This window comes from Elephas maximus, chromosome 12 (genome assembly GCF_024166365.1).
Source record: "Elephas maximus indicus isolate mEleMax1 chromosome 12, mEleMax1 primary haplotype, whole genome shotgun sequence".
NCBI lineage: Eukaryota > Metazoa > Chordata > Mammalia > Proboscidea > Elephantidae > Elephas > Elephas maximus.
In genome coordinates, this window is record NC_064830.1 from 60588268 (window position 1) to 60613698 (window position 25431).

The window sequence follows — 25431 nt, forward strand, 5'->3', positions numbered from 1 at the left end:
GTCTCTCCATTTCCTAAGTTCAGTCTTGTTGTTATGTGCCATCAAGTTGGTTCTGACTCATACTGACCCTACAGGGCAGAGTTGAACTGCCCCACAGGGTTTCCAGGAAGTAGCTCGTGGATTGGAACTGCCAGCCTTTTGGTTAGCAGTCAAGCGCTTAACCACTGAGCCACCAGGTCGCCAACTCTGCGCCAGTTTTGGGAGGACCCAGAACCCACTGGCCGGTCCAGAAGGCTTAAGTGCAATCCGGGGGCTTCAGAGAGACATCATAAGACGTTTCAAAGCCGTGTGTGCTGGAAAAGATGCTCCTGCTCACCCTCCACCCAATGTGGTTCAAACTAAAAAGGAGCGGGTGGTGGCCCAACAAAGTGCCCTTCTTCACACGATGACTCCCGCCAGGCTCTCTTTAAAACACCAGACGGCAAAATATTTTCAAAATGTTTGTTTCTCATTTTTCTTTATTGGCGCCCCTGCTTTGCTGGTATTATCAGTACCTGCTGCTAAAAAAAAAAAAAAGCAATCCTTATTAGCCAGCAATGCGGATCAGGGAGTCAGTGTACCCCTCCCAGCCAAGAAACGGTTCGGCCCTCGCTCCGACACCGGCCCGGAACCCTTGACGCCGGGAACCCTACTGGTCTGTGGCTGCATGGGGAACGGAGTCTGGGAGGGACTTCCTGTTGTTCCTATCCCAGAGTCCACTCAGCTCCCGGCACCTGCCTGGTACAGGCTGCGGCGGCTCCCTTCCCAGGTAGGGGACCTGACCACCGAGGTGCCCCCTCCACCTCTGCCTCCCCTCTCAGTGGGCAGGGGTGCTGGGGGAGCCCCTGGGTGCCGAGGGACAGGTGCGGTGGCCAGCCTGCAGGAGGGGCCAGGGTCAAAGCTAGACACCTTCGGGCTGGTGGGGAGAGAAGGGCCTGGACCCAGACTGGGAAAGAAGGACGTTGGATATCGTCCCCCGAGAACGAGAGCAGGTTGGACATCTTGGGCGCTGGGGTGGAGATGTGCAGCTGGGAGCAGATAGGTCGATTTCTGGACCTCAGGCCCGGGCACAGAGTGCGTTTCCATAGCCTGGGAGACAGAGAGGCCAGGATTTGCCCTGGCTGTGAGGGGCGGGGGCGGGGGCGGGCCCACCTAGGTCCATCCGGGCCCACCCGGCACCTGTTTTGTGAAATCTCTGCAGAACTTTGTGCTCCGATGTCAGGAGATGCAGATTCTGATTCCAGCTCAGCTTTCCCTGTGCCTGTTTTACTGGCATGTAGGGCTCTTGCTTCAGCGACAAAGGGGAATAAACAAAATAACAAGATATATAGTGAAGGTGGGGCCCTTCAATGGAGTGAGGGAGGCTTTAGGAGCTCCGGGGCGGGAACTTTTAGGGCACCCCTGGCAACCCGGGCTGATTTCATTCTGCTCTTCCAGGACACTGGCCAGCATAAGAGGGAGAAACAACTCAGCTGTGCTTTCTAGCTCTGAGAAAATGTCTACAGACGGTGGGGGATCCTGGGCTACCCAGGACCAGGAGGGAGCCCGAGAGGTATGGATGGGGGGCTGGGTGAGTGAGCACACCTGGAAGGAACTGGGAGCAGGAAGGGTTTTCAAGGCAGAGCTTCTGGACCAAGGGGAGAGTGGACTCAGGCAGAGCAGGGGTGGTGGGGACATTAAAGAGAAGGTGGCTGATGGGCAATAGCCCCCACCTGGGACATGACTTCTGCACAACTGTTTTGCTTTGCCTGGTGAATTCCATAGTCAGTGAACTGCAGGCCAGACAAGATGGCAGGGAGGCCAGTGGGGGTCCTACTGGTGAGGTTTGCTACCTGAATAGTGCTCAGCGCACCCAGGGAAACCACCCTCTACCCTGTTGCCCTCTGCCTGGGACCACGTCTGCTCATCTCCCTGGGTCTGAGCCCCCAGTACTCCCTGGGCTGCTGGCATGTGTGTAATTACAACCCGCGAAGGGGCCGAGGTCATGGACTTTGAACCTGAGGAGGATGAGTTGGCTGTAGGCCAGGTGTGTGACTTTGGGCAAGTCCCCTGGCCTCTTGAATCAGGTGTGTCATCTGTGAAATGGGAAAAATGTACCTGCTGTGCCAACCTGTCTCATCTGGCTATCAGGAGGCTTGAAAGAGATAGACCTGAAAGTCCTCCGTAAGCCATTCATCAGCCAATGGACATAATCCCTTATGCATAAACAAAAACACCCACCGGAACCTGACCTAAGTCAGAGAAACTGTTGTCCCCTTACTTGGTGTTGCCAGTGATCGTGAATATCAACAGAAATCAAGTAATAGTTTTACTGTTTTCATAGCACAGAAGTACAGAGAATCACGTACTTCCAGAATGACTTTGTATGTGTGTGCTTTTATAACCTGCGACAGGCCTCCCGGGCCCACGTTCTCTCCTGCTGCTGGAACCCATCAGGCATACACAGACAGCATAATAATGATAATGACCAGTGCTGCTCCATTTTTGTCCAGGACTTTACAGAGCAGGAGTTCTCTCACCACCCTGTGTAGGAGGTAGAGCACCTGTGTCTCAGGGAGGTGGCTTGGCAGCAAAGAGTGCAGCTGCGACTGGCACCCAGGCCTCCTAACCAGCCCGATTGTCAAACATAGACCAGGGTGTGGAGGGACAGGCACGAGTTCCTAGCAGAAGGCCGGGCAGCCCTGCTTGACCACAGCGCTGGGCTGACCAGCAGGAAGAGCCCATCCTGCGGGTGGCAATGTGGTCTCACCAGGGGCCTCCGCAGTCCCTGGGAGATGACTCCTAACAGCTTTTCAGGGAAAGCCTTGTTGTTCTGTTTTTCGGCACAAAAATGATACAAGATAAAATAAAGAGAAGTTTAAAAGGGCAGAGAGAAGGGCTCTGCGTCCTGGGGAGGACTTCCCATGCATGGCAGAGCCCTTGAGGACTGACTGGGGCCACGATTATGAATGATGGAGCTGGGACCCATCCATATGTCGCCGCAGCCACCCTCCAGAGTAGATGCCATTGGACACCCATCACTCAGATGGAGGCACAGGTTTGCATGGAGGCAGGCCTATTTAGGGCTGACAGCTCGTGAGGGATGGTCTGAGTTCTGGTCCCCCGACTCTGAAGCTTGCTCTTCACCCTCCAGCAGAGTGTAAAGAAGAGAATGAAGAAGTGAAGAGGCTTGCAGAGGGCCCTGGGAATCCCCTGGTGGGGAGGGTTTGCTAAGGTGGGAATTTTCCTTCTGTCAGAACAGAGTGGGCTTGAGGCCTGAGCAGTTAGTGTCACCCTTGAGCTGTTTTCTCCTAACTAAACCAAAAAAACCAAACCCGTTGCCTTCGAGTCAATTTCAACTGATAATGACCATATAGAACAGGGTAGAACTACCCTATAAGGTTTCCAAGGAGTGGCTGGTGGATTCGAACTGCTGACCTTTTGGTTAGCAGCTGAGCTCTTAACCATTGTGCCACAACTCCAAATACTCCGTCCTAACTGACTCAGGCTGACATGGCCCAAGGCTGCATGATGCCCCTTGCTCACCTTCCAGAATCAGGCCTGGGTGACATGGGGTCAGATACATATAAGCCCAAATCCTTGCCCCATCAAGCCCTATGCTCTTAGGTGTTATCTAATCGCTCTGAGCCCTGCTTGCCTCATAGACTAAACAAGTAGCCCTGCACCCGCTGTGCCAGGAGAGAGGATGAAATTGAGATGTAACTGCTCTGTGGAAGATCCCTGGGTGATGTAACTGGTTTGCCCTTGACTACTAGGCTGAAGGTTGGCAGTTATAACCCACCAGCAGTACCACAAAAGAAAGGCCTGGCGATCTGCTTCCATAAAGATTACTGCCAAGAAAACCCTATGGAGCAGTTGGGGTCACAATGAGTTGGAATGGACTTGACAGGAACGGGTTCTTTTCTGGTTTGGAACTGCACCATGTGGCCCAAGGCAGCTGTACTGTGGCCCGGCTCAACATGGCTTCATCCCCTCCCTTACTGACCTGTCCTTGCCATCGTGAGGGGGAGATTCATGAGTCCTTAGGGAGGAGAAGGAAACAGGACCAGCGGAGTTACACTGTTGCCAGAGCTGAACCTTGAATCCCATGTGCGTTCAAACACTTTGGGTTTCTGCTGCTGCCATAGCCCCTCCACCCCCTGGTGCTGATGGGGCTGCCTTTCCTAGGTTCCAGGTCACCGGCATCCTTATCAAGAAATACTTTCCGAGTCAGATAAGACAAGGCCTTTAGGAGCCACTCAGGAATCACCTCACATCAAGACTGAGCCCGAAGAGCCGCTTGCTGAGGGGGTGTTACCAGAAGAAGGGGCTCTGAGTACACAGAGGTGGGCACCCCTGAGCCGTGGCTCCAAGGAGAAGACTCTTCTCCTGCCTGGTGGAGGTGAGCAGGGGGAGGAGAGAAGAGGGGTGGCAAGCAGAGGGTGGTGAGTAGGGGTGGAGGTAAGCAGAGGGGTGGTGAGCATGGGGGAGGTGAGCAGGAAGGAGGTCAGCAACAGGGTGGAGGGATGAGCAGGGTGTGGCAAACAAGGTAGGTGAGCAGAGGGCAAGCAGAGAGGCCCTTCCCAGGGCGGCAGCCTGGGGGTAGTGATAGCTCATGGCCAGGGCGGAAGAGCTGCCCACTGTGGTATGGGGAGACAGCTCCAAATGTCTGCCCACACCCCTCCTTGCAGAGGCCCCCCAGAGCAGCCTCACAGCGTAGCACCCCTGTTCTTAGGCCCGAGGGGAGATGGAGTTTGAGGAGCCACGGAGGTCAGGGCTGAGCTGCTGCAGTGTAACAGGGCCCAGCAGGGAAGCCTGCTGCCTGACGTCCCCTCTGCTCCCTCCAGCCCACCGCTCTCCACAGGCCCCGGCTCTTTCCCAGGAGGAGAGAACCAGAGACCAGCAGATGGCTGCAGCACTCCTCACTGCCTGGTCCCAAGTGAGTGGATCCCTCTACCCCTCCTCCATCTGTCCCAAGCTGAGGCAGAGCCTCGTGTACTCTGTGGGTGAGTTCTCAGCCCCTGCTGCCCATGCTGGGTGTCTTATGAAGGCCTGAACCCACTGGGAGCAGGAACCACTGTTCTGGGCCCACTGTAGGCCTACGAGGCAGATACCCAGCACTCTGTCCAGGGCCCATGCCGGAGGAGACACCAAGGAAGGGCAGAGGCAGCTTCTACCAGTGTGACTTCTCCCTCTAGCAACTGGGCTCCAGCCCAAGGAGTTGCTGGGGAGGAACATGTGTGGGAGGGATTGTGGGTCTCCAAAAGAAGGACGCTTTCTTCTCTTGTCTTCTGCTCTATTCAATCACCTTCTTCTTGCCACACACAGATTCGCACATACACATGCACATGCTTGCACACATTCATGCACACACATGTGCTTTCACACCTGCATACATACACACACACGCAGAAGGCCATTTCTGAATGCTTCCCACTCCCCGATCCAGATCCAGTAGGCAGCCTCCTCTAATATCAGGTTTGAGTCCTTGCTCACAGCACCGAACATCATGCCATCTTGTCCCTTCACCAGTCCTTGCAGTGTGGCCCAGACAGTGATATGGTGGCTTCTGTTGTTTCAGATGCCAGTGACCTTTGAGGAAGTGGCTTTGTACCTCTCCCAGGAGGAGTGGGGCCGCCTGGATCACACACAGCAGAGCTTCTGCAGAGAGGCCCTGCAGAAGAGGAAGGGGCTGTCCTTGGGTGAGCTGCCTCAGGGGACATCCCACTGCCCCTCTCATTGTTCATCTGGACGGTGCTATCCTATAGAACTTTGCAGATTGATGAAAATGTTCTTTATGTGCACTAATAACAGTGGCTACTGACCAAATGTGGCTGTTGAGCTTTTGAAATGTGGCCTGTACAACTGAATTTTTAAGTGCAAACAGTTCAAGTTTAGGTTTAAATAGCCACATGTGGCCAGTGGCTGTGGCATAGTTCAGTGCCAATGGGGAGATCCTCCTTTTCTTTGGCATTTTTGTAGTATTGACTTATTCCTGTAGTTCCACCGTCCTGGAAGCTCCCACCAGAGAGGTGTTTGAGCAGAAAGCCTGGGGGCTGCCTACCCTGGGTGGGCAGCGGCCCCAGCTTATCCCCTGGGCCCTGCTCACTTGAGATTCTCTTCTGTTCTCAGAGGCCTTGGCACCCTTTGTTCTCTTGGCAGTGTGTCTTTAAGCCTCAGGGCTCTTGACTGCTGAGTGTCAGACTCTAGATTTCCTGGGAGAATGTTATGAGGCCTATGGAAGATTCATTCATGCATTCAGCACCATCAGTTGACACCCACGAGTGCCAAGCGGATCCCGGGACTTCGCAGTTCCACCCTTGAGTTTGATGGTGGTCCTATGTGTCCTCATGGCCCCGGTGGCTTCCAGGATCACATCAGCTTGTCCACTCACCCTTTTAATTATCTCAGGTGGGCTCACCACACATTGTTAACATCCCATCAAGTCCCAGCAAGACCTCAGGAGATCAGAGGGACTTGGCCCCTATTGACAACTCCAGGGTGGGCGTCACAGATGCCCTAAATTTCCAGCTATCCTGTTGGTCCAGCTCCTTCCCTCCAAGGTGCTGGGGGCAGGCAAGGAGGCCAGGCCCCTGCTCTCTTACTGCCTCAGCCAATGTTCTCCTAAGCCCTCACTTCACGGGGATTCTGCAAATGGGCTTTTGTATCCTGACTTTTTGGTTGCCAGCATCCCTGGCCCTTTTTCCAGCTTCCCACACGGCCTTTCTCTGTCCATTCTCCTGCCTGTCCCCAGAGTCCTTCTTTCCAGTCATCCAGAAACATGATCACAGGAGCAGAAGTGTCTGCATCTGGGATGTGACATGGCTGGGCCCACCCCCCCAGGGCTGAGTGACGCACTCAGTGACCTGGCCCAGCTGCTGTCACGTTCATTCTGTTGCTTGTTCAGGGAGACACAGGCAGCCCCGAGCCTAGATAAGAGTGTACCTGGAGTTACCATGTAAAGTACTCCAAAGAGTGACGGACTACTTGCTGAATGTGACTTTAGGAAAAATGTTTTTACCATGGTTCAAATATTCACAACAAAACATACCAATTAAAGAATTTCTGTGTGTGTAATATGGTAACGTTATTTATATTCTTCAAGTTGTGCAACAATTCATGTTATTCTTTTCAAAACATTCCACCACTATGAACATAAACTCCATGCCCCCTAAGTAAAATCTCCCTCAAAAGTGACTTTACGCTACCCTGAGTTTCCAGAGCTGCAGCCCCCACTCAGTTTGCCCCACCACTTTCGGGGGGGGGGGTGATGGCTGGTGCTGGGCAGCTGCAGAAGCATCGAGGCTGAGCACAGTGTCTCTTTCTGGCCAGGGCTGCCCCTCAACAGGCCTTTCTGGGCCTCCCACGTGCAGGGGAAGGGTGAGGCCTCGAGCTCCGGCTGGCAGACAGGAGAGGAGGAGGAGGAGAAGATGGCCATGTGCACAGGTGAGAACTCAGGGAGTTGGGGGGACCTCATTCCAGGTGCCCTCGTTCTTCTGGGTTTCCTCTGGGCCAGGACACACCTTCCTGAGGCTTCCTGTGGTTGGCATCCCTCCTCTGTAGAGGGGGGCTCTCACTTCCAGGACCCCCAGGTGCTTGCCCTTTGTCATCTCCCAGAACCAGCCCCCGACTTAGCTCGGCCTCCCCATGCCCCAGGATCTCTTACAAAAGCCTCCCTCACTGTACACCCTCTTTCCCTAAAAGCTCTGGCCCCCGACGCCCTTGGGGATGTGAAGCCCTTCAGAACTATGGCCGGCAGAGGTCCAGGGGGTTCCCTGCGGTGTGGACAGCAGGCTTCCAGCAGCCAGGGCTCAGAACAGACCAAGGAGGACACGCTGCCTGGGTCTCTGAAGCAGGGGCAGCCAAAGACAATCCCACCAGCCACCAGCTTTCTAGAAACCCAAGAGGAGGACATCCCTGAGAAGCCCAGCGAGGAGGAGAAATCTGCTGCCGAGGCTGCCAAGCGCAGCAAGGAGGCCCTGGCTGCGGAGGGTGATGGCAGCAAGAAGACCTACAAGTGTGAGCAGTGTGGCAAGGGCTTCAGCTGGCATTCCCACCTGGTGACACACCGGCGCACACACACGGGCGAGAAGCCCTACGCCTGCACGGACTGCGGCAAGCGCTTTGGCCGCAGCTCCCACCTCATCCAGCACCAGATCATCCACACGGGCGAGAAGCCCTACACCTGCCCCTCCTGCTGGAAGAGTTTCAGTCACCACTCGACGCTCATCCAGCACCAGCGCATCCACACCGGTGAGAAGCCCTACATGTGCGACCGCTGTGCCAAGCGCTTCACCCGTCGTTCGGACCTTGTCACACACCAGGGCACCCACACGGGCGCCAAGCCCCACAAGTGCCCCGTCTGCAGCAAGTGCTTCACACAGAGCTCGGCCCTGGTCACCCACCAGCGTACCCACACTGGCGTCAAGCCCTACCCATGCCCTGAGTGTGGCAAGTGCTTCAGCCAGCGTTCCAACCTCATCGCCCACAACCGCACTCACACGGGTGAGAAGCCCTACTGCTGCCTCGACTGTGGCAAGAGCTTCAGCCACAGCTCACACCTCACTGCTCACCAGCGCACCCACCGAGGTGTTCGGCCTTACTCCTGCCCCCTATGTGGCAAGAGTTTCAGCCGCCGCTCCAACCTGCACCGTCATGAGAAGATCCACACCACGGGGCCCAAGGCTCTGGCCATGCTGATGCTAGGGGCAGCAGCGGGGGCCCTGGCAGCACCCCCACCCATGCCCACGTAGGAGGCTAGGAGAGGGGCCAGGGCACTGGGAAGAAGCAAGGGCAGCAGCAGAAGGAGCAAGGAGGGTGGGGGAAGGGAGTCAGGGAGGCTATTGGCATGGGGTAGGGCATGGCAAGGTGGGAGGAACTGGGCCAGAGAAGCCAGCACTCTAGCTGCAAATTAAAGGCCTTGGAATTCAAGCAGTGGCACACAGCTCTGCCTCAGGGGCCCTGCAACGGGTCACCAAGCGTGTGGGCGCCTGGCTGGCCGTGGGTCTTCACTTAGGCCCCCCTCAGTCATCACTCTCAGGATGGCACCTTCCCCTCCCAGCCTTGACCTGTGTCAGTGCCTCTATTCCACAACCCATTCCAGAGCCCGGGGATCAAGTCTTCCAGCAGAGGCTCCCGTACACAGAGGCTTCCAGGCATGAAGCCAGCTGAACTGGGTTGGGAATTGTGGACCCAGGCAGAGCCATCTGGACTGCCTTTGCCATCATCTTGGGAACACTGAGTCAGTCTACGCTCTCCCTTAGCTCTGCCTCTTGGGACACAGGGAGCAGGGAGGTGCCAACTTGAAAATTCACACTTGGGGTTACCTCCCACCCCTCGTCTCTACCTGCCAGGCTCCAAGGGCAGAGATTTGTAAGGGGGTGTTTTCCCTCTATGTCCACTGGGGCCGGGCCACAATGCAGTGATGAGCCCCCACTTTTCAGAGCTCCTGTCCCTCACTGTCCATCCTGGGCTGCTGCAAGCTTCCTCCACAGTTCTCACCTCTTTAGCCTCGTCACACGTGTCCTCTGTAATTGTCCTACCCACCCCTGCCTGGCTCCATCACTCTCCAGTCTTCTCCTGGGTTTCTACCTCTGTAGCTTCTATTTCCCGTTCTGTAGCTTTTTTCCTGGGGTGGTGTGACATCAGCCTGCTGCTTATCCCAGATCTGTGGCTTAGCCCTCAAGACAATGTTCAGCTCTGACACAGGTGACCTGGAGTGCATCTGCACCAGGGAAGCCATTGAGGCCCGACCTGTCTCCATGGGACACCATGGGTCAAGAGTCAATGTGGCTGCAGCTCAGTTGGCTCCCAGGTCCCAAGCGATGCAGTGGCTTCAGGCAGGATGGGTGCTCAGTGCCAGGCGTGCGGCCAAGCACCACCTATACATCTCCCCTAAAAAAAAAAACTCTAGAGCCATGGTTTATCTTAGCTTTACAGAAAAGGAAACTGAGGCAAAGTCATTCAGCCAGAGAGTTGAGAATTGGTCCAGGTCTGGTGTTTTATCGTGGGGGAAAGTTTGGAAGACCCGTTTCCAGGCACCTGGACAGGTCTTCACTGTCCAATGTGTGCCCGATACTGCAGGCAACAAACTGGACCTTCAGCTGGACCTTGGACTGGCCTCTGGTGTGAGGGACAGACACCAGGAAGCCTGGGGACCAGGGAGTCCAGCTGGGTCGTGGTGGTGTCTGGGAGGTCTCATGAATCTAGGGCTGGGCAGCTGGCAGGATGATTGAGTTAGGTGGTTATTTCTCCAAGAGGCCATGCCTTCATGGCTTATCTTCATGGCTCCTGTTACTCAGCCAAAAATGGGATTTCTCTGCTTGACTCAGTGTAAGGGGCCGAGGGGGACTCTGGCATGTCAAGCAGGGTCATTGCTCTCAAGGAGCTCACTTTCATGTCAAGGAGAGGAGTACAGGTGGGAAGACTTGTTGAAGTGGCTCTGGAGGCTGTCAGCACTTGGCTGTGCACCTAGTACTCACTTGCACAATAGGTGTTGCTGGCTTTGTACACAGAACGCATTTTGGCAGTTCCCTCACTGGTCAATTCCTTGGGCTTCCCTGGGCATGGTGTCAGGGACCAGATTTCAGGACTTGGACTTCAGAGGGTCTGTTGAGTGATGCAGAGTGCCAAGTTTCACTCTAAAGATGGTCTTCCAAAGAGCTGCCCCAGGATGATGGTATTTTAAGAGTGGAAGTTGGCAGTTTGGAAAATATTTGACCAGAGCAAACAAGACCTAGGAGGTAGCTGGGGTACGTATTGTAGAAGAGTTCTGAATGTCCGGTTACTCTTAATTTGGTGGGTGATGGGACACCATTGAGAGGTAAGAGGCTAGAGGGGAGGGTGCCAGAGAAGGGTCTTAGTGCTTCTCTGGGTAGAGGGTGAGGATGCTCAGAAGGTTAGCCTGGCTTCCGCTGACACCTGAAATCCCAGTATCTTGTTTACTGGAGAATTGGACCTGATTGGTGCTGTCAGGAGTAGGTAAGTGTCATGTGGTTAGGGCTAGGGCAGAAGGTACAGTATTTCCGTTGCGGCTTCCCACTCCATCTCTGCGGCCCCATGACCCAGCCTTTTTCGGGGCACTGCTGGCTTGGAAGGATTCTTGCTGAAGGCACCCAGTGCCTCTGACCTCTGGGGGCAATGCCAGCTAAGCCTCTGGTCAGCCCCTGTGGGTCCCAGATGCCAGTCCAGGAGTGTCCGCCTCACATAGCATAGCCAAAGATTCAGCCAGGCTGGGACAATTCCTCCTCTCCCCCAGCTCGTGTGCCCACTGGTCCTTGAGGACTGCACACTGGACCCTGGACCCTGGAACTGGGCCTGAGATCTTCTTCTAAGGGACCAAGGTGGGGGAACATTTATTCTCCAGGTTCCAAAAGGACACGCCTTTCTTGCTCTGTCTTAGCCAATCAAGTGTTGGGGTAGAGTGAGCCAGCAAATCTGACCAATCACAGTCAGTTTTCAGAACATCCCTTTTCTGCACCCAAGCCCCAAGGTTACCTGGCTACTGTTGGAAGGTCCCAGATTAGGACTTTCCCATGCTGGGGGTTCCTTGCATCTGGGCCACTTCCTGATGCGATACACTTTGCCTTCAGGACCCGATCAAGCTCAGTCACATATATACCACTTCCATGGAGTGCTGCTATGCATACCCAAATTTATGGCATGGTGGGTTAGACTGCAGAAACCCTGGTGGCGTAGTGGTTAAGTGCTACGCTGCTAACCAAGAGGTCGGCAGTTCGAATTCGGCAGGCGCTCCTTGGAAACTATCGGGCAGTTCTACTCCGTCCTATAGGGTCGCTATGAGTCAGAACCGACTCGACGGCAGTGGGTTGGGTTAGACTGCACACTGGGAAATTCAGGTCACATGGTAACTTGGTGGCCCGTGGTACATCGTTCAGTCTTTGCTAAGGCCCAGTAAACCCAAAACCAAACTCATTGTCAGTAGATTTCAACTCATAGTGATCCTGTAGGATAGAATAAAACTTCACCTTAGGCTGTCCAAGATCTTAATCCTTAAGGAAGTATATTGTCACAGTTGCTTCCCTAGGACTGGGTATGAACCAGCAACCTTTTGGATAGCAGCTGAATTCTTAACTGCTGCGCCACCAGGGCTCTTAAGGCCCAGTGTAAGCCAAAAGATGTTTCTCAAAAGGAGAGTAGTAATCAGTACAGGACAGCATGGTTTTGCTCCAAATTTCTAAGGGTCTATGTTGTGATTCATCTACAGGGCCCTCCCAAGAACCACTGAATTGGCTGGGTCACGTGACCCAGGTAGCAAGAAAGCCCACTCCAAACTGGAAGGTTTTTAGAGCATTCAGCAAATGGGTTGCTCAAGTTGCCCTATAGAGAGGATTGCCCTATGGGGAGGAAATGGGGTCTCCTGCCAATAGCCATGTGAGTGAGCCATCTACCTAAGTGTATCATAGAAGCAATTTGTATCACTGAGGATGAAGTTTAAGACAATTCCATCATGTGTCTGCAGTGTACCCCTTGTAGACTCTGCCAAATGAAAAATGGCTCTTAGAGATGAACACTGAAATTCTCATCAGTTGGAAAGGGATCATTTGCCCTCAGGACTGCAGTCTTAATCGTGCAACGTTAGAGATCACAAACTGAACTACTGCCTATGTGGTTTGTAAAGACCCTCTGAAGGCCTGAAGTAGTCTGAGTAATGGGCCCCAAAGCTATATAAGGAAACACTGCCTTATTAGTACAAAGGGTCTTTGCAGATCATTAAGGATCATGACATTGGGAGATTATCCTGAATTATCCCCAAACCAATCCAAACCTGTTGCCATCAGGTTGTTTCTGTCTCATAAAAAAAATATGACCCTATATGAAAGTGTAAAACTGCCCCGTAGGGTTTCTAAGGCTGGTAGGTTCAAATCACCAACCTCTGGGTAGCAGCCAAGCACTTAACCACTGCACTACCAGGGCTTGTTTGGATTACCACCCTCCCGCCCCCCACACAAAAGGCAAACCCACTGCTGTTGAGCAATTTCTGACTCGACCCTAAAAAAAAAAAATGTACAACAAAAACTGCTTGGTCCTGAAACCATCTTTTCACATTACTGTTTGAGCCCATTGTTGCAGCCACTGCAGCAGACAGTGGGGTTCAATACATCTCCTTTAAGTATCATCCTCTTTTTCGCTGACCGTCTACCAAGCATGATGTCCTTCTCCAGGGACTGGTCTCTCCTGATAACATGTCCAAAGTATTTGAGATGAAGTCTTGCCATGCTCGCTTCTAAGAATTCTGGCTGTACTTGCTACCAAGGCAAATTTGTTCTGGCGGTCCATGGTATATTCAATATTCTTCACTAACAACATAATTCACATGCATCAATTCTTCACAGCTTGCAAAACTGATGAAATTTATTTATAAATGCAGATATGGGAAGATATTAAATTTGTGTTAGAAATATACACATAGATGTAGAACTGCAAAAACATAGACTAAAATATTAATAGTTCTCATTTCTGGATTAGGAACATCTTTTGCCTTCATTCATTCAACAAATATTTCCTAAGCCCCTACCTTGTGCCAGCACAATTCTAAGTGCTGGGGGTAGGGCTGTAAGAACAGTGTCTGTCCTCATGGAGTTTATAGTCGAATAGTGGGAGACAGATATTACACAAATATATACAATATCAGGTAGTGATAAATGTTAGAAAAATACAGCATGGCAGAGACATGGGGGGAGAGCTGTTAACACAGGGTTAGGGAAGCCCTCATAGAGGGAAAGATATTTGAGCAGAGTGAGGGGGCTAGCCTTGTGGTTATCAACAGGGATTTTGTTTTTGTTAGGTGCTGTCAAATTAGTTCTGACTCATAATGACCCTATGTACAACGGAAGGAAACAGTGCTCAGTCCTGCGCCATCTTGACAATCATTGCTATGCTTGAGCTCATCGTTGTCGCCACTGTCCGCTGTTTTAATCTATCTTACTGAAAATCTTCCTCTTTTTTGCTGACCGCTACCAAGTGTGAGATCCTTTTCCAGGAACAGGTCCTTGACAACATGTCCAAACTACATGAGATAGTCTCATAATCCTCATTTTTTTTTAAATAATTTTTATTGTGCTTTAAGTGAAAGTTTACAAATCAAGTCAGTCTCTCACACAAAAACCCACATACACCTTGCTACACCTGCTCTCTCCCTCTACTCTCTCTTTTCGTGTTCTTTTCGCCAGCTTCTAACCCCCTCCACCCGCTCATCTCCCCTCCAGGCAGGAGATGCCAACAGAGTCTCAAGTGTCAACCTGATCCAAGAAGCTCACTCCACCAGCATCCCTCTCCAGCCCATTGTCCAGTCCAATCCATGTCTGAAGAGTTGGCTTTGGGAATGGTCCTGTCCTGGGGCAACAGAAGGTCTGGGGGCCATGACCAGCAGGGTCCTTCCAGTCTCAGTCAGACCATTAAGTCTGGTCTTATGAGAATTTGGGGTCTGCATCCCACTGCTGTCCTGCTCCCTCAGGGGTTCTCTGTTGTGTTCCCTGTCAGGGCAGTCATCGGTTGTAGCCGGGCACCATCTAGTTCTGGTCTCAGGATGATGTAGTTGCTGGTTCATGTGGCTCACCATCCTCACTTTTAAGGAGCATTCTGGCTGTGCTTCTTCCATGACAGACTTGTTCTTCTTCTGGAAGTCCATGGTATACTCAATATTCTTAGCCAACACCATAATTCAAAGGCATCAATTTTTCTTTGCTCGTCCTTATTCATTGTCCAGCTTTCTCATGCATATGAGGTGACTGAAGATACCATGGCATGGGTCAGGAGCATCTTAGTCCTCAAAGTGACATCTTTGCTTTTTAACACTATAAGTAGGTGTTCTGCAGCAGATTTGCCCAATGCAAATCAGAAGGATACTTTTATATTTTCCCACATTCTTAACTTCCTTTCTACACTAAGCGTACAATACGTGGAAAATTAAAAACAAAAAACGCTTTCTATTCATATAAAAAACTGGAGCCTCAAATTTTCTGGTAGAGGAGTGGAGAAGGTGGGAGTAGGTCCAACTTCACTGAAAAGAGAACGATCCCACCCCCCCCTTCAGCTCCCCGCAGGTGAAGCTGCCTGTGGAGGAGCTCGGGGATCCTCCTGAGTCCCCTTCACGCCTGCCGAGACAAGAGACAAGAACCGCAGTGAGGAGGCTCTGCGCACGCCTCCAAACGTATTTCCTTAGGAGCTCAACACGCCCCTCCGTTGTTGCACGGTCCAGTCGATTTTCGACTCCCAGTGACCCAATGAGTCGGAATCGACTCGACGGCAATGGGTTGGGTTTGGATTTTTTTTAGTGACCCAGTGCAACAGAGTAAAACTGCCTATAGGGTTTCCCAGGCCGGAATCGTTATGGGAGAGAAGATCGCCAGGTTTTTCTACCACGGAGGCGCTGGGTGGGTTCCAAATGCCGACCTAGGGCTAAATACTTGGGAGACGGTGGGACTCAAGAGGCTGGGAACGGGTTTTCCCGGACTGAGCTCCAGGGCCCTCTTGAGCTTCCACACGCTCCTTAGAGCGAAGAGAGAGATGGGCTGTATGTAGAAAAAGTAATCTCAGCGCATCCCTGTTGGCGGAGCCAACGAGGCCAGGCCTCACCCTCAGTTGCCAGAGGCGCCGACAAACTGAACAAAAAACGGAGCGGAAGGGCGCAGCCAGTGAAAAGGAACACTCCGGACCTTCGTCCCAGGAGCAAGGCTAGGACGTAACTGGCATAGCTTCCTCCTGGTTGGCCACCACTGGGAATTTTCCCCTAGATTGGCCGTTCCTCCGGGAGAAGATAGGCTTAGAAGCCGAACAGCCTTCTGTGCCGTGTAGTTTGGAACTCTTGAGGCGGCGCGTGCGCCGAGAAGTTTCCCGGCGTGCCCCTCGCGGGTTTCCGGCGTCTGGATCTTGCGACGGAACTGGGAGCGCCTGAGCGGACGTGTGTGAGCGCGTGGCTCCGGGCTGGGGAGGGTGCACACCGGGGGCGAGTACCGGGGGGAGTTCGCGTCGACCCAGCGGCTGGCCCGCCGCCTCCTCACCTCCGGGCTGCTAGTGGCAGAGCGCAGGGCTCCGCCCGTGCCATACCTCCGGTCTGCCATTTGCTGCTTAGCGATCCTGGTGAGTCCCTGGTCCTCTTCGAGCTGCGCGTCCTCCTCCATAGCTGGAGGATGAGAATGGTGGTGTCAGGGGTAGAAGAAGAAAATGAAGTGCTTAGTGTGCGGTGGAGAAGATTTGGGAACAGCTCAAATGCATCACAAGGGAATTGGTTAAGAAACTGGAACACATCCATGTTGGGAAGCTCACGGCCCCGCCAGTTAAGAAACATTGTTAGGTCGGCGGGGTCATATGTCACACTGTTAACAGCGATCTTGGGGGTCTTCAACAGCAGCATTGTGGGAAGTTTTTCCTCTTCCATGTCAGGGTGGCGGAAACGTTTAAATGATCTAGCTATACAGGTTGGCGATTCCAACCCACCAAGAGGGGGCTGGAAAGATAGGCCTGGCGATCGGCTTCCAAAAGGTCACAGGCATGGAAATCCCATGGAGCATTTGGGGTCATCCTGAATTGGAATTGAGTTGAAGGTGACTAAGAACAAGATGTTACTAAATTGTTTGAGCCTCCCTCAATTTTTTACTTTTTACACAATGTTTTGTATTACTTTTTCGTTGAAACAAAAAAAGCAATTTAATGGAAAACGCAAAATACACGCTATTCAGGATTACTGTGAAGAGTAACAGTGTAAGGAACAAATGGGTGTCATGCGTTCAGAAGAACCTGTGGCAAATGGCTTGGAGTCATGACCATGAGCCTGTCTCTGAAACCACTGGGGTCTGATGTGTTTTCGAATTTACACGTTTTCAGATTTGACAAAGATAAAAAGGTACCCCATCTCCAACAGTATCTGGGGTAGCACTCAATAATCAAACACATTCAATAAAGCCCTTTTTTTTTTTTTTCCTAATGAAGTGTAATATACAGTGAAATCTGTGAGAGTCGGAACTCAACTGGACTTGCTTTTCCGGGTCTTGCAAAATTTCTGCCTTTAAGGGGCTCAGAAGCTGGCTGAATGGACATGGAAATAGAGGGTGGAGAGAAGGAGTGTGCTGTCTCATTAGGGGGAGAGCAACTAGGAGTATATAGCAACGTGTATGTAAATTTTTGTATGAGAAACTGACTTTATTTGTAAACTTTAACTTAAAGCATAATAAAAATTAAAAAGAAAATTTCTGCTTTGACAGGGTACAGTCTTACCTCTTTTCTATTGCTTGTTTTAGTGGGAAATATTGAGTTTTCCTTCCCTGACCAGTTTCTGTCTTACACAGGTTCCAGCTTTCACAGGTTTTACAGTATATACAGAGAAACGCACATATTGTAAGTACACTTCGGTGAGTTTTACGTGAATATTTGCATTAATGTTTTTGTTCGAAAACATATGACCTTTTAGGTTAAATGGGAAAAAAGATTATAAATTTTTTCCTATCAGAAGGTCAGATGGTGTGGCCAAATGAGTTAGGTTAGGTTTGGCTATCAAGCAAGTCATGGAAAAGCCTGGGTTTTGAGTTTCAGAGCTGGGTCTGAGGGGCTGTGGACCTGTATTAGGAGTGATAGTCACATGAAGGCATTACAGCCCAGCTTCAGACGGGCTTCAGGGCCACTGAAGGGCAGGGAGAGGTGTGAGTTCCTAGCAGAAGGCTGGGCAGCCGTGCATCACCACAGGCTCTACTGACCAGCAGGAAGTGCCGATCCTGCAGGTGGCAGTGTGGTCTCACCAGCGTCCTCCCCAGTCCCTGGGAAATGACTCATGATAGCTTTCCAGGGAAAGCTGTATTTTTCAGGTTTTCGGCACAAAAACGATACAATTTACAATAAATGGAAAATAAAAAGAGAGCAGGGTCTGGGTTCCAGGGGGCGCTTCCCAGGCATACTTCCAGTCCTCCCTGGAGGACTGGCTGGGGCCATGCTAATGAAGGACCCAGATGGATATTGTCCACAAGGAACCTCTGCAGAGCCCCATGACACCCTCTGGAGTAGATGCCATCAGGCACCCGTCCCTCAGATGGAGAGCCTAGTTTATGTGGCGGTGGAGTCTTCTTAAGGCTAACGGCCATTGAGGGATGGTCTGGATTCTGGTCTCCTGATTCTAAAGCTTGTTCCCAGCAGGGGGTGAAGAAGAGGATGAAAGAGTGAAGAGGCTCAGGTAGGATCCTGTGAATCCCATGGTAGAGAGGGGTTTTCCTGAGGTGGGAATTTTCCTACTGTCAGACCAGAGTGGGCGTGAGGCCTGAGCATTTAGGGTCACCCTCAGGCTCTCTTCTTCAAACTAGAAAATTCCAAATACTCCATCCAAATTGGCTTCCGCCTAAATGGGCCAGGGCAACATGTGGTCACATACTCATGAGCCCCAATCCTTGCCCCATCAGGCTGTGTGCTGTTAGGCATGTTCTGGACCCTCGGAGCCCTGCTTGTCTCACAGGCTAAACAAGTGCCCATGCACCCTGGTGTGCTAGGAGAGAGGATGGAATTGAGATGTGGTAACTGCACCTCAGAAAGTCCCTGGGTGGCATAACTGTTTTGACAACTACTAAGCTAATGGTTGGTGATGTGAGCTTAAACAGATGAGCCATGGAAGACAGGCTTGGGAGTCTGCTTCTGTAAAGATGACTGCCAAGAAAACCCTATGGAGCAGTTGTATTCTGACACATGAGATCCCCATGAGTTGGAATGGACTCGACAGCTACAGGTTCTTTTCTGGTTTGGAACTGTACCATGTGGCCCCAGGCACCTGCACTGTGGCCAGGCTCAACATGGCTTTGTCCCCTGCGTTGCCGTCCTGTCCTTGCTGTGGCGAGGAGGAGATTCATGAGTCCTTAGGGAGGAGAAGAAAACAACCAGCAGGGTCACAGTGTTGCCAAACCTGTACCTTGAATCTCATGTGTGTTTTGATACCCTCGGTTATTACTGCTGCAGCCCCTCACCCCCAGTGAGGAGCTGGGATTCTCTCTCGCACCCTCCACCTGGTCCTGATGGGACTGCCTTTCCTAGGTTCCGAGTCACCAGCATCCTTGTCAAGAAATGCTTTCCGAGTCAGAAGAGACAGGGCCTTTGGGAGCTGCTCAGGAGTCACCTCACAAGACTGAGCCTGAAGAGCCGCATGCTGAGGGGATGTCAAAGGAGGAAGGGGCTCCAGCTGCACGGAGGTGGGCGCCTCTGAGGCGTGGCTTCAGAGAGAAAGCTCTTCTGCCTGGCAGAGGTGAGTGGGGTGGGGGGGAGGCACACTGGGAAGAGGAAGCAGAGGGTAGCAAGCGAGGGGGAGGTAAGCAAATGGCATGCCGGAGGCCCTTCCCAGGGCGGCAGCACTGGGGGCATCGGTGGCTCATGGCCAGGGCAAGGATTCTGGCCCCTGGAGAGGGTGGCAGAGCTGCCAGCCACATGCGTCAAGACAGCCGCCCTTGTCTGCCAATACCCTGTCCTTGCTGAGGCTCCCCCATGCAGCGCACAGTGTAGCATCCCTGTTCTTAGGACTGGGGGGAGGTGGCATTTGAGAGGCCCTGGATATCCCTGGAGACCAGGGATGAGCTGCTTGAGGGTAGCAGGGCCCAGCAGGGGAGCCAGCCATCTGACATCCCCTCTGCTCCCCCAAGCCCGCACCTCTCCACAGGTCCCAGCTTTTTCCCAGGAGGGGAGAACCAGAGACCGGCAGATGGCTGCAGCGCTCCTCACTGCCTGGTCCCAGGTGAGTAGATCCCTTTGCCTGTTTTCCATCTGTCGTGAGCTGAGGCAGGGCCTCCTCTACTTTCATTGGTGGGTGCTCAGCCCCTGGTGCTCCCTGATAGATGTCTTGTGAAGGCCCAAGCCCACTGACCTGCAGTCTGAACTAGAACCCACTGCAGGGCTGGTGGGGTAGATACCCAGTGCTCTATCCAGGACCTGAGCCGGAGCAGACACCAAGGAAGGGCAGAGGCAGCATCTACCAGTGTGACTTTTTCCGGCATCTAGTTGCTGGCCCAAGGAGTTACTGGGGAGGAATTGTATATAGGAATTATGGGCCTCCATAACCTTGCCATCCACTCTATACAACTACCTTCTTTTTGCCACACGCACATTGCTGCACACACACACTCACGCAGATACACACACAGAAAGGCCATTTCTGGGTACTGCTGACTTCCCAGTTTAGATCCGGTGGGTGGCCTCTGGTAGCAAGTTTGAGTCTTTGCACCACCCATCAGGATGCCATCTTCTCCTTTTTCTGGTCCCCCTGCTGTGGCACAAAAAGTGATGTGGTTGCTTCTGTCATTTCAGATGCCAGTGACCTTTGAGGATGTGGCTTTGTACATCTCCCGGGAGGAGTGGGGCCGCCTGGACCACACGCAGCAGAGCTTCTACAGAGAGGCTGTGCAGAAGAGGAAGGGGCTGTCCTTGGGTGAGCTGTGTCGGGGGCATCTGGCTGCCCCTTTCATTGTTCATCTGGACGGTGCTGTCCCATAGAACCTTACAGATCGATGAAAATGTTCTTTACATGGAGTAATAGAGTAGCTGCTAACCAAACGTGGCTGTGGACCTTTTGAAATGTGGCCTGTACAACTAAATTTTTAATTGCATTTAATTGTAATCAATTTAAGTTTAAATAGTTCAGTACCAATGGGGAGATCCTTCTTTTTCTTTGGTAATTTCATAGTGCTGATTTATTCCTGTAATTCTACCATCCTCCTGGGGGCTGCCTGCCCTGGATGGGGAATGGCCCCAGCTAAGCCCCCAGGCCTTGCTAACCGAAGGCTATTCTGTTCTCAGAGGCCTTGGCGCCCTTTGTTTTCCTGGTGGTGAGTCCTTAAGCTTCAAGGCTCTTGACTTCTGAGTGTCAGACTCTAGTCTTCCTGAGAGAATTTTATGAGGCTTACGGAAGGTTCATTCATTCATGCATTCAGCACCATATGTTGACACCCACGAGTGCCAGGCAGATCCTGTTGGCTTGGCAGTTCCACCACCCTTGAGTTTGACGGTGCTCCTGTGTGTCCTCCTGGCCCCTGGCGGGTTCCAGGATCACATCAGCTGGTCCACTCACCCATTTAATTATTTCAGGTGGGCTCACCACATGTTGTTAACATTCCAACAAGTCTCAGCAAGTCCTCATTGGCAACTCCACAGTGGACTCATAGATGCCCTAACCCTCCAGCAACCCCAGTGGTCCAACTCATTCCCCCCAAGATGCTTGAAGTGGGCAAGGAAGCCAGGCCCCTACTCTCTTACTGACTCAGCTTACATTCTCTGGGGCACTCACCCTACGGGAACTCAGCAGATGGGCCTTTGTACCCTGACATGTTGGTTGCTAGCATCCCTGCCCCTTTTGCCACCTTTCCACACAGCCTCTCTCTGCCCCTTCCCTTGCCTCTCCCCAGAGTCCTTTCCAGTTCTCCGGAAACCTTATCACAGAACAGGAGGCTCTGTGTCTGGGATCTGACCTGGCTGGGCCTACCCAATGGGGCTGGTTAATGTACTCAGTGACCTGGCCCAGCTGCTGTCATGTTCATTCTGATGCTTATTCAGGGAGACATAGCCAGCCTGAAGCCTACGTAAGAGTGTACCTGGAGTTACCATGGAAGGTGCTCGAAAGAGTGACGGACCCCTTGCTGAACATGGCTTTAGAAAAGATGTTTTTAATGTGTTTCAGATATCCACAACAAAGTATACACTAATTAAATAATTTGTGTGTGATTGGGTGACATTTATTACATTTTTAAAGTTAAATAACCACTCTTACTATCCTTTTTCAAATCATTCCATGACCATGAACATAAACTCAGTGCACCCTGAGCAGAAACTCCCTTGAAAGTGAGCTTTTGCACCCACTTTATTCTATCCCAAGTTTCCAGATTTGCAGCTCTCCCCCCTGCCCAGTTTGCCCCACCACTTTGTTGGGGGTCGGTGATATCTGGTGCTGGGTGGCCCCAGAACCACTGAAGCTGAGCCCAGTGTCTCTTTCTGGCCAGGGTTTCCCCTCAGCAGGCCTTTCTGGGCCTCCCACGTGCAGGGGAAGGGCGAGGCCTCAAGCTCCAGCCAGCAGACAGGAGAAGAGAAGGAGGAGGAGATGGCCGTGTGCACAGGTGAGAACTCGGGGAGTTGGGGGAACCTCATTCCCAGGTGCCTTCATCCATTGGGGCTTCCTGTCTGTTTTTCACTGGGCCAAGACACACACCTTCCTGAGGCTATCCCACAGCAGGACAGCCAGCATCCCTCCTCTGTAGAGGGTGGCTTTCGCTTCCGGGACCCCCAGGTGCTTGCCCTTTGTTATCTCCTGGAACCACCCCCCCGCAACTTATCTTGGCCTCCCCACACCCCAAAGTCTCTTATAAAAGCCTCCCTCACTGGACACCCTCTTTCCCCAGAAGCTGTGGAAGTGGGGAAGGAGGCTGTAGCCCACACCACCCTTGGGGATGTGAAGCCCTTCAGAACTAAGACCGGCAAAGACCTAGGGGGCGCCGTGCAGTGTGAACAGCCGGCCTTCAACAGCCAGGGCTTACAACAGACTGAGGATGACGGGCTACATGGGCCTCTAGAGCAGGGTCAGACGAAGTTACCCCCACCGGCCACCAGCCTTCCAGAAACCCAGGAGGGCAATGCCCCTCAGAAGCCCAGCGAGGAGGAAAAACACACTGCTGAGGCCGCTGAGAGCAGCGAGGAGAGCCTGGCCCCAGAGGACGATGGCAGTGAGAAGGCCTACAAGTGCGAGCAGTGTGGCAAGGGCTTCAGCCGGAGCTCCCACCTCATCCAGCACCAGATCATCCACACGGGTGAGAAGCCCTACACCTGCCCCTCCTGCTGGAAGAGCTTCAGTCACCACTCAACGCTCATCCAGCACCAGCGCATCCACACCGGTGAGAAGCCCTACATGTGTGACCACTGTGACAAGTCCTTTACCCGCCGTTCGGACCTTGTCACCCATCAGGGCACCCACACGGGTGCCAAGCCCCACAAGTGCCCCGTTTGCAGCAAGTGCTTCACGCAGAGCTCAGCCCTGGTCACCCACCAGCATATCCACACGGGTATCAAGCCCTACCCATGCTCTGTGTGTGGCAAGTGTTTCAGCGACCGCTCCAACCTGATTGCCCACAATCGCATCCACACTGGCGAGAGGCCCTACCACTGCCTTGAATGCGGCAAGAGCTTCAGCCACAGCTCACACCTCACCGCCCACCTTCGCACCCACCGTGGCATCAGGCCCTACTCCTGCCCCCTGTGCGGCAAGTGCTTCACCCGCCATTCAACGCTTATCCAGCACCAGCGCATCCACACGGGTGAGAAACCCTACGAATGTGACCGCTGTGCCAAGTGCTTCACCCGCCGCTCAGACCTGGTCACCCACCAGAGCATCCACACAGGCGACAAGCCCCACAAGTGTCCTGACTGCACCAAGTCCTTCACGCAGAGATCAGCCTTGGTCACACACCAGCGCACTCACAACGGTGACAAGCCCTTCCCATGCTCTGAGTGCGGCAAGTGCTTCAGCCATCGCTCCATCCTCATCGCCCACAGCCGCACCCACACTGGTGAGAAGCCCTACCACTGCCTCGACTGTGGCAAGAGCTTCAGCCACAGCTCGCACCTCACCTCCCACCAGCGCACCCACCGCGGCATCCGGCCCTACTCCTGCACTGTGTGCAGCAAAAGCTTCAGCCGCCGCTCTAACCTACTCCGGCATGAGAAAATCCACACTACAGGCCCCAAGGCTCTGGCTGCGCTGATACAGGATGGGGAGGTGGGGCCCCTGGCAGCACCTTCACCGGAACCCACCTAGGAGGTTGAAGAGGGGCCAGGGAAGAAGCAGAAGGAACAAGGAAGGCGTGGGTAGGGAGTCTGGGAGATGGTTGGCATGTAGTGGGGCATAGCAACGTGGAAAGAGCTGAGGTTTGAGGAACCAACAGTGTAGCTGCAAATTAAATGCCTTGTAATTAAAGCAGTGGCCCACTGGTCTGTCTCCGGTTCCTTCGCAGGCTGCCAAGCATGGGGCACATGGCTGGCTGTGCCTTCATTCAGGCCTCCCTTGGTTGGTATTTTTTACCTTCCACTCTCAATCTTGATCATATCTGGGGCCCTCTGCCAAAGCCCATTCTAAAGCCTAGGGGTCGTGTGCACCGGCAGAGGGTTCCATGCACAGAGGATTCCAGCCCCGAAACCAGCCTAGCAGGGTAGTAAATTGTGGTCTGGGGCAGGGCCATCTGGGATGCTGTTCCCATCATCCTGGGAGCATTGTCTTGAGCCCAGAATCTCCAGTGGCCCTGTTCCTTTGACCTGGGAGGCAGGGAGGCACCAAATTGAAAATTCACACTTGGCATTACCTCCCACCACCCCTCTCTGCCTCCGCTGGGGTTGGGCCACAATGCAGTGAGGAGCTCCCACTTCTCAGAGCTGCTGTCCCTCACTGCCCATTCTGAGCCACTGCAAGCTTCCTCCACACTTCTCATCTCCATAGTCTCGTCACACTTGTCCTCTGTAATTGCCCTACCCACCCCTGCCTGGCTCCATCACTTTCCAGTCTTCCCCTGGGTTTCTACCGCTGCAGCTTCCATTTTCAGCTCTGTAGCTTTTTTCCTGGGGAGGTGTGAGCTCAGCCAGCTGCTTATCCCAGATTTGTGGCTCAGCCCTCAAGACAATATTCAGCTCTGACAAACAGACCTAGAGTGTATCTGCACCAGGGCATACATTTCGTCCCCACCTGTCTCCATGGATCACCTTTGGTCCAGAGTCAATGTGCCTGCGGCCCTCTTGGCTCCCAGGTCCCAAGTGATGCAGTGGCTCAGGCGGGTTGCTGACCGAGAAGAATAATAGCTACCAGCTCTGGAGCAAGTGCTAAGTGTCAGGTGTATGGCCAAGCACCACCTGTACATCTCCCCTAGTCCTCAACTCTGAGCCACAGTTTATCTTACTTAAGCTTTACAAGTAAGGAAACTGAGGCAAAGTAATTCAGCCAGAAAGCTGGAAGCTGAGAATTGGTCCAGGTTGATATTTTATCATGAAGGAAGGTATGGAAGACCCGTTCCCAGTCACCTGGACGGCTCTTCGCTGTCCAATGTGTGCCTGATAACTGCAAGCAACAGTCTGGGCCTTTAAGACCTTGGACGGGGCTGTGTGGTTTGGGGGGACAGACACCAGGAGAAGCCTGGGGACCAGGGAGTCCAGCTGGGTTGTGGTGGTGTCTGGGAGGTATCATGAATCAAGGGCTGAGCAGCTGGCAGGATGGGTTGAGTTAGGTGGTTATTTCTCCAAGAGGCCAGAATGAAAGCAGCATTGCCCTTCAGCTTGTCTTCATGGCTCCTCTTAATTAGCCAGAAGTGGGATTTCTCTGCTTGGCTCTGTGAGGGGGTGAGGGGAACTCACACATGTCAAGCAGGGTCCTTGCTCTCAAGGAGCTCACTTTTGCATCAAAGAGGGGAGAAGGTGGGAAGATGTAGAAGTGACTCTGGAGGCCATCATCAATTGGCTGTGCACCTACTG

At 52.9% G+C, this 25431-nt stretch overlaps 2 protein-coding genes across 2 annotated transcripts; both read left to right on the forward strand.

The window, feature by feature from the left end:
- Nucleotides 1-757: 757 nt before the first annotated feature.
- Nucleotides 758-15917, forward strand: LOC126086806 (zinc finger protein 205-like). Its single transcript, XM_049903509.1, has 7 exons — nucleotides 758-971; nucleotides 1417-1531; nucleotides 4147-4360; nucleotides 4806-4897; nucleotides 5540-5660; nucleotides 7291-7404; nucleotides 7663-15917. Exons 2-7 carry the CDS (start codon nucleotides 1475-1477, stop codon nucleotides 8709-8711), a joined length of 1647 nt encoding a protein of 548 aa, XP_049759466.1. The 5' UTR covers nucleotides 758-971; nucleotides 1417-1474; the 3' UTR covers nucleotides 8712-15917.
- LOC126086808 (zinc finger protein 205-like) lies at nucleotides 15889-23911 on the forward strand (the record flags this gene model as incomplete). The annotated part of the gene is made up of 7 exons (XM_049903518.1): nucleotides 15889-16059; nucleotides 17265-17327; nucleotides 18985-19192; nucleotides 19584-19675; nucleotides 20245-20365; nucleotides 21930-22043; nucleotides 22326-23911. Coding segments are annotated over 7 exons (2178 nt in total), but the record flags the coding sequence as incomplete, so codon positions are not given.
- Nucleotides 23912-25431: the final 1520 nt, after the last annotated feature.

Excerpts from the sequence above, each read along its gene's own strand:
- LOC126086806 (XM_049903509.1), top strand. The coding sequence starts at position 1,475 with ATGTCTACAGACGGTGGGGGATCCTGGGCTACCCAGGACCAGGAGGGA. Across the intron at positions 1,532-4,146 it reads ACCAGGAGGGAGCCCGAGAG|GTTCCAGGTCACCGGCATCC; the intron begins GTATGGATGGGG and ends TGCCTTTCCTAG. Across the intron at positions 4,898-5,539 it reads TCCTCACTGCCTGGTCCCAA|ATGCCAGTGACCTTTGAGGA; the intron begins GTGAGTGGATCC and ends CTGTTGTTTCAG.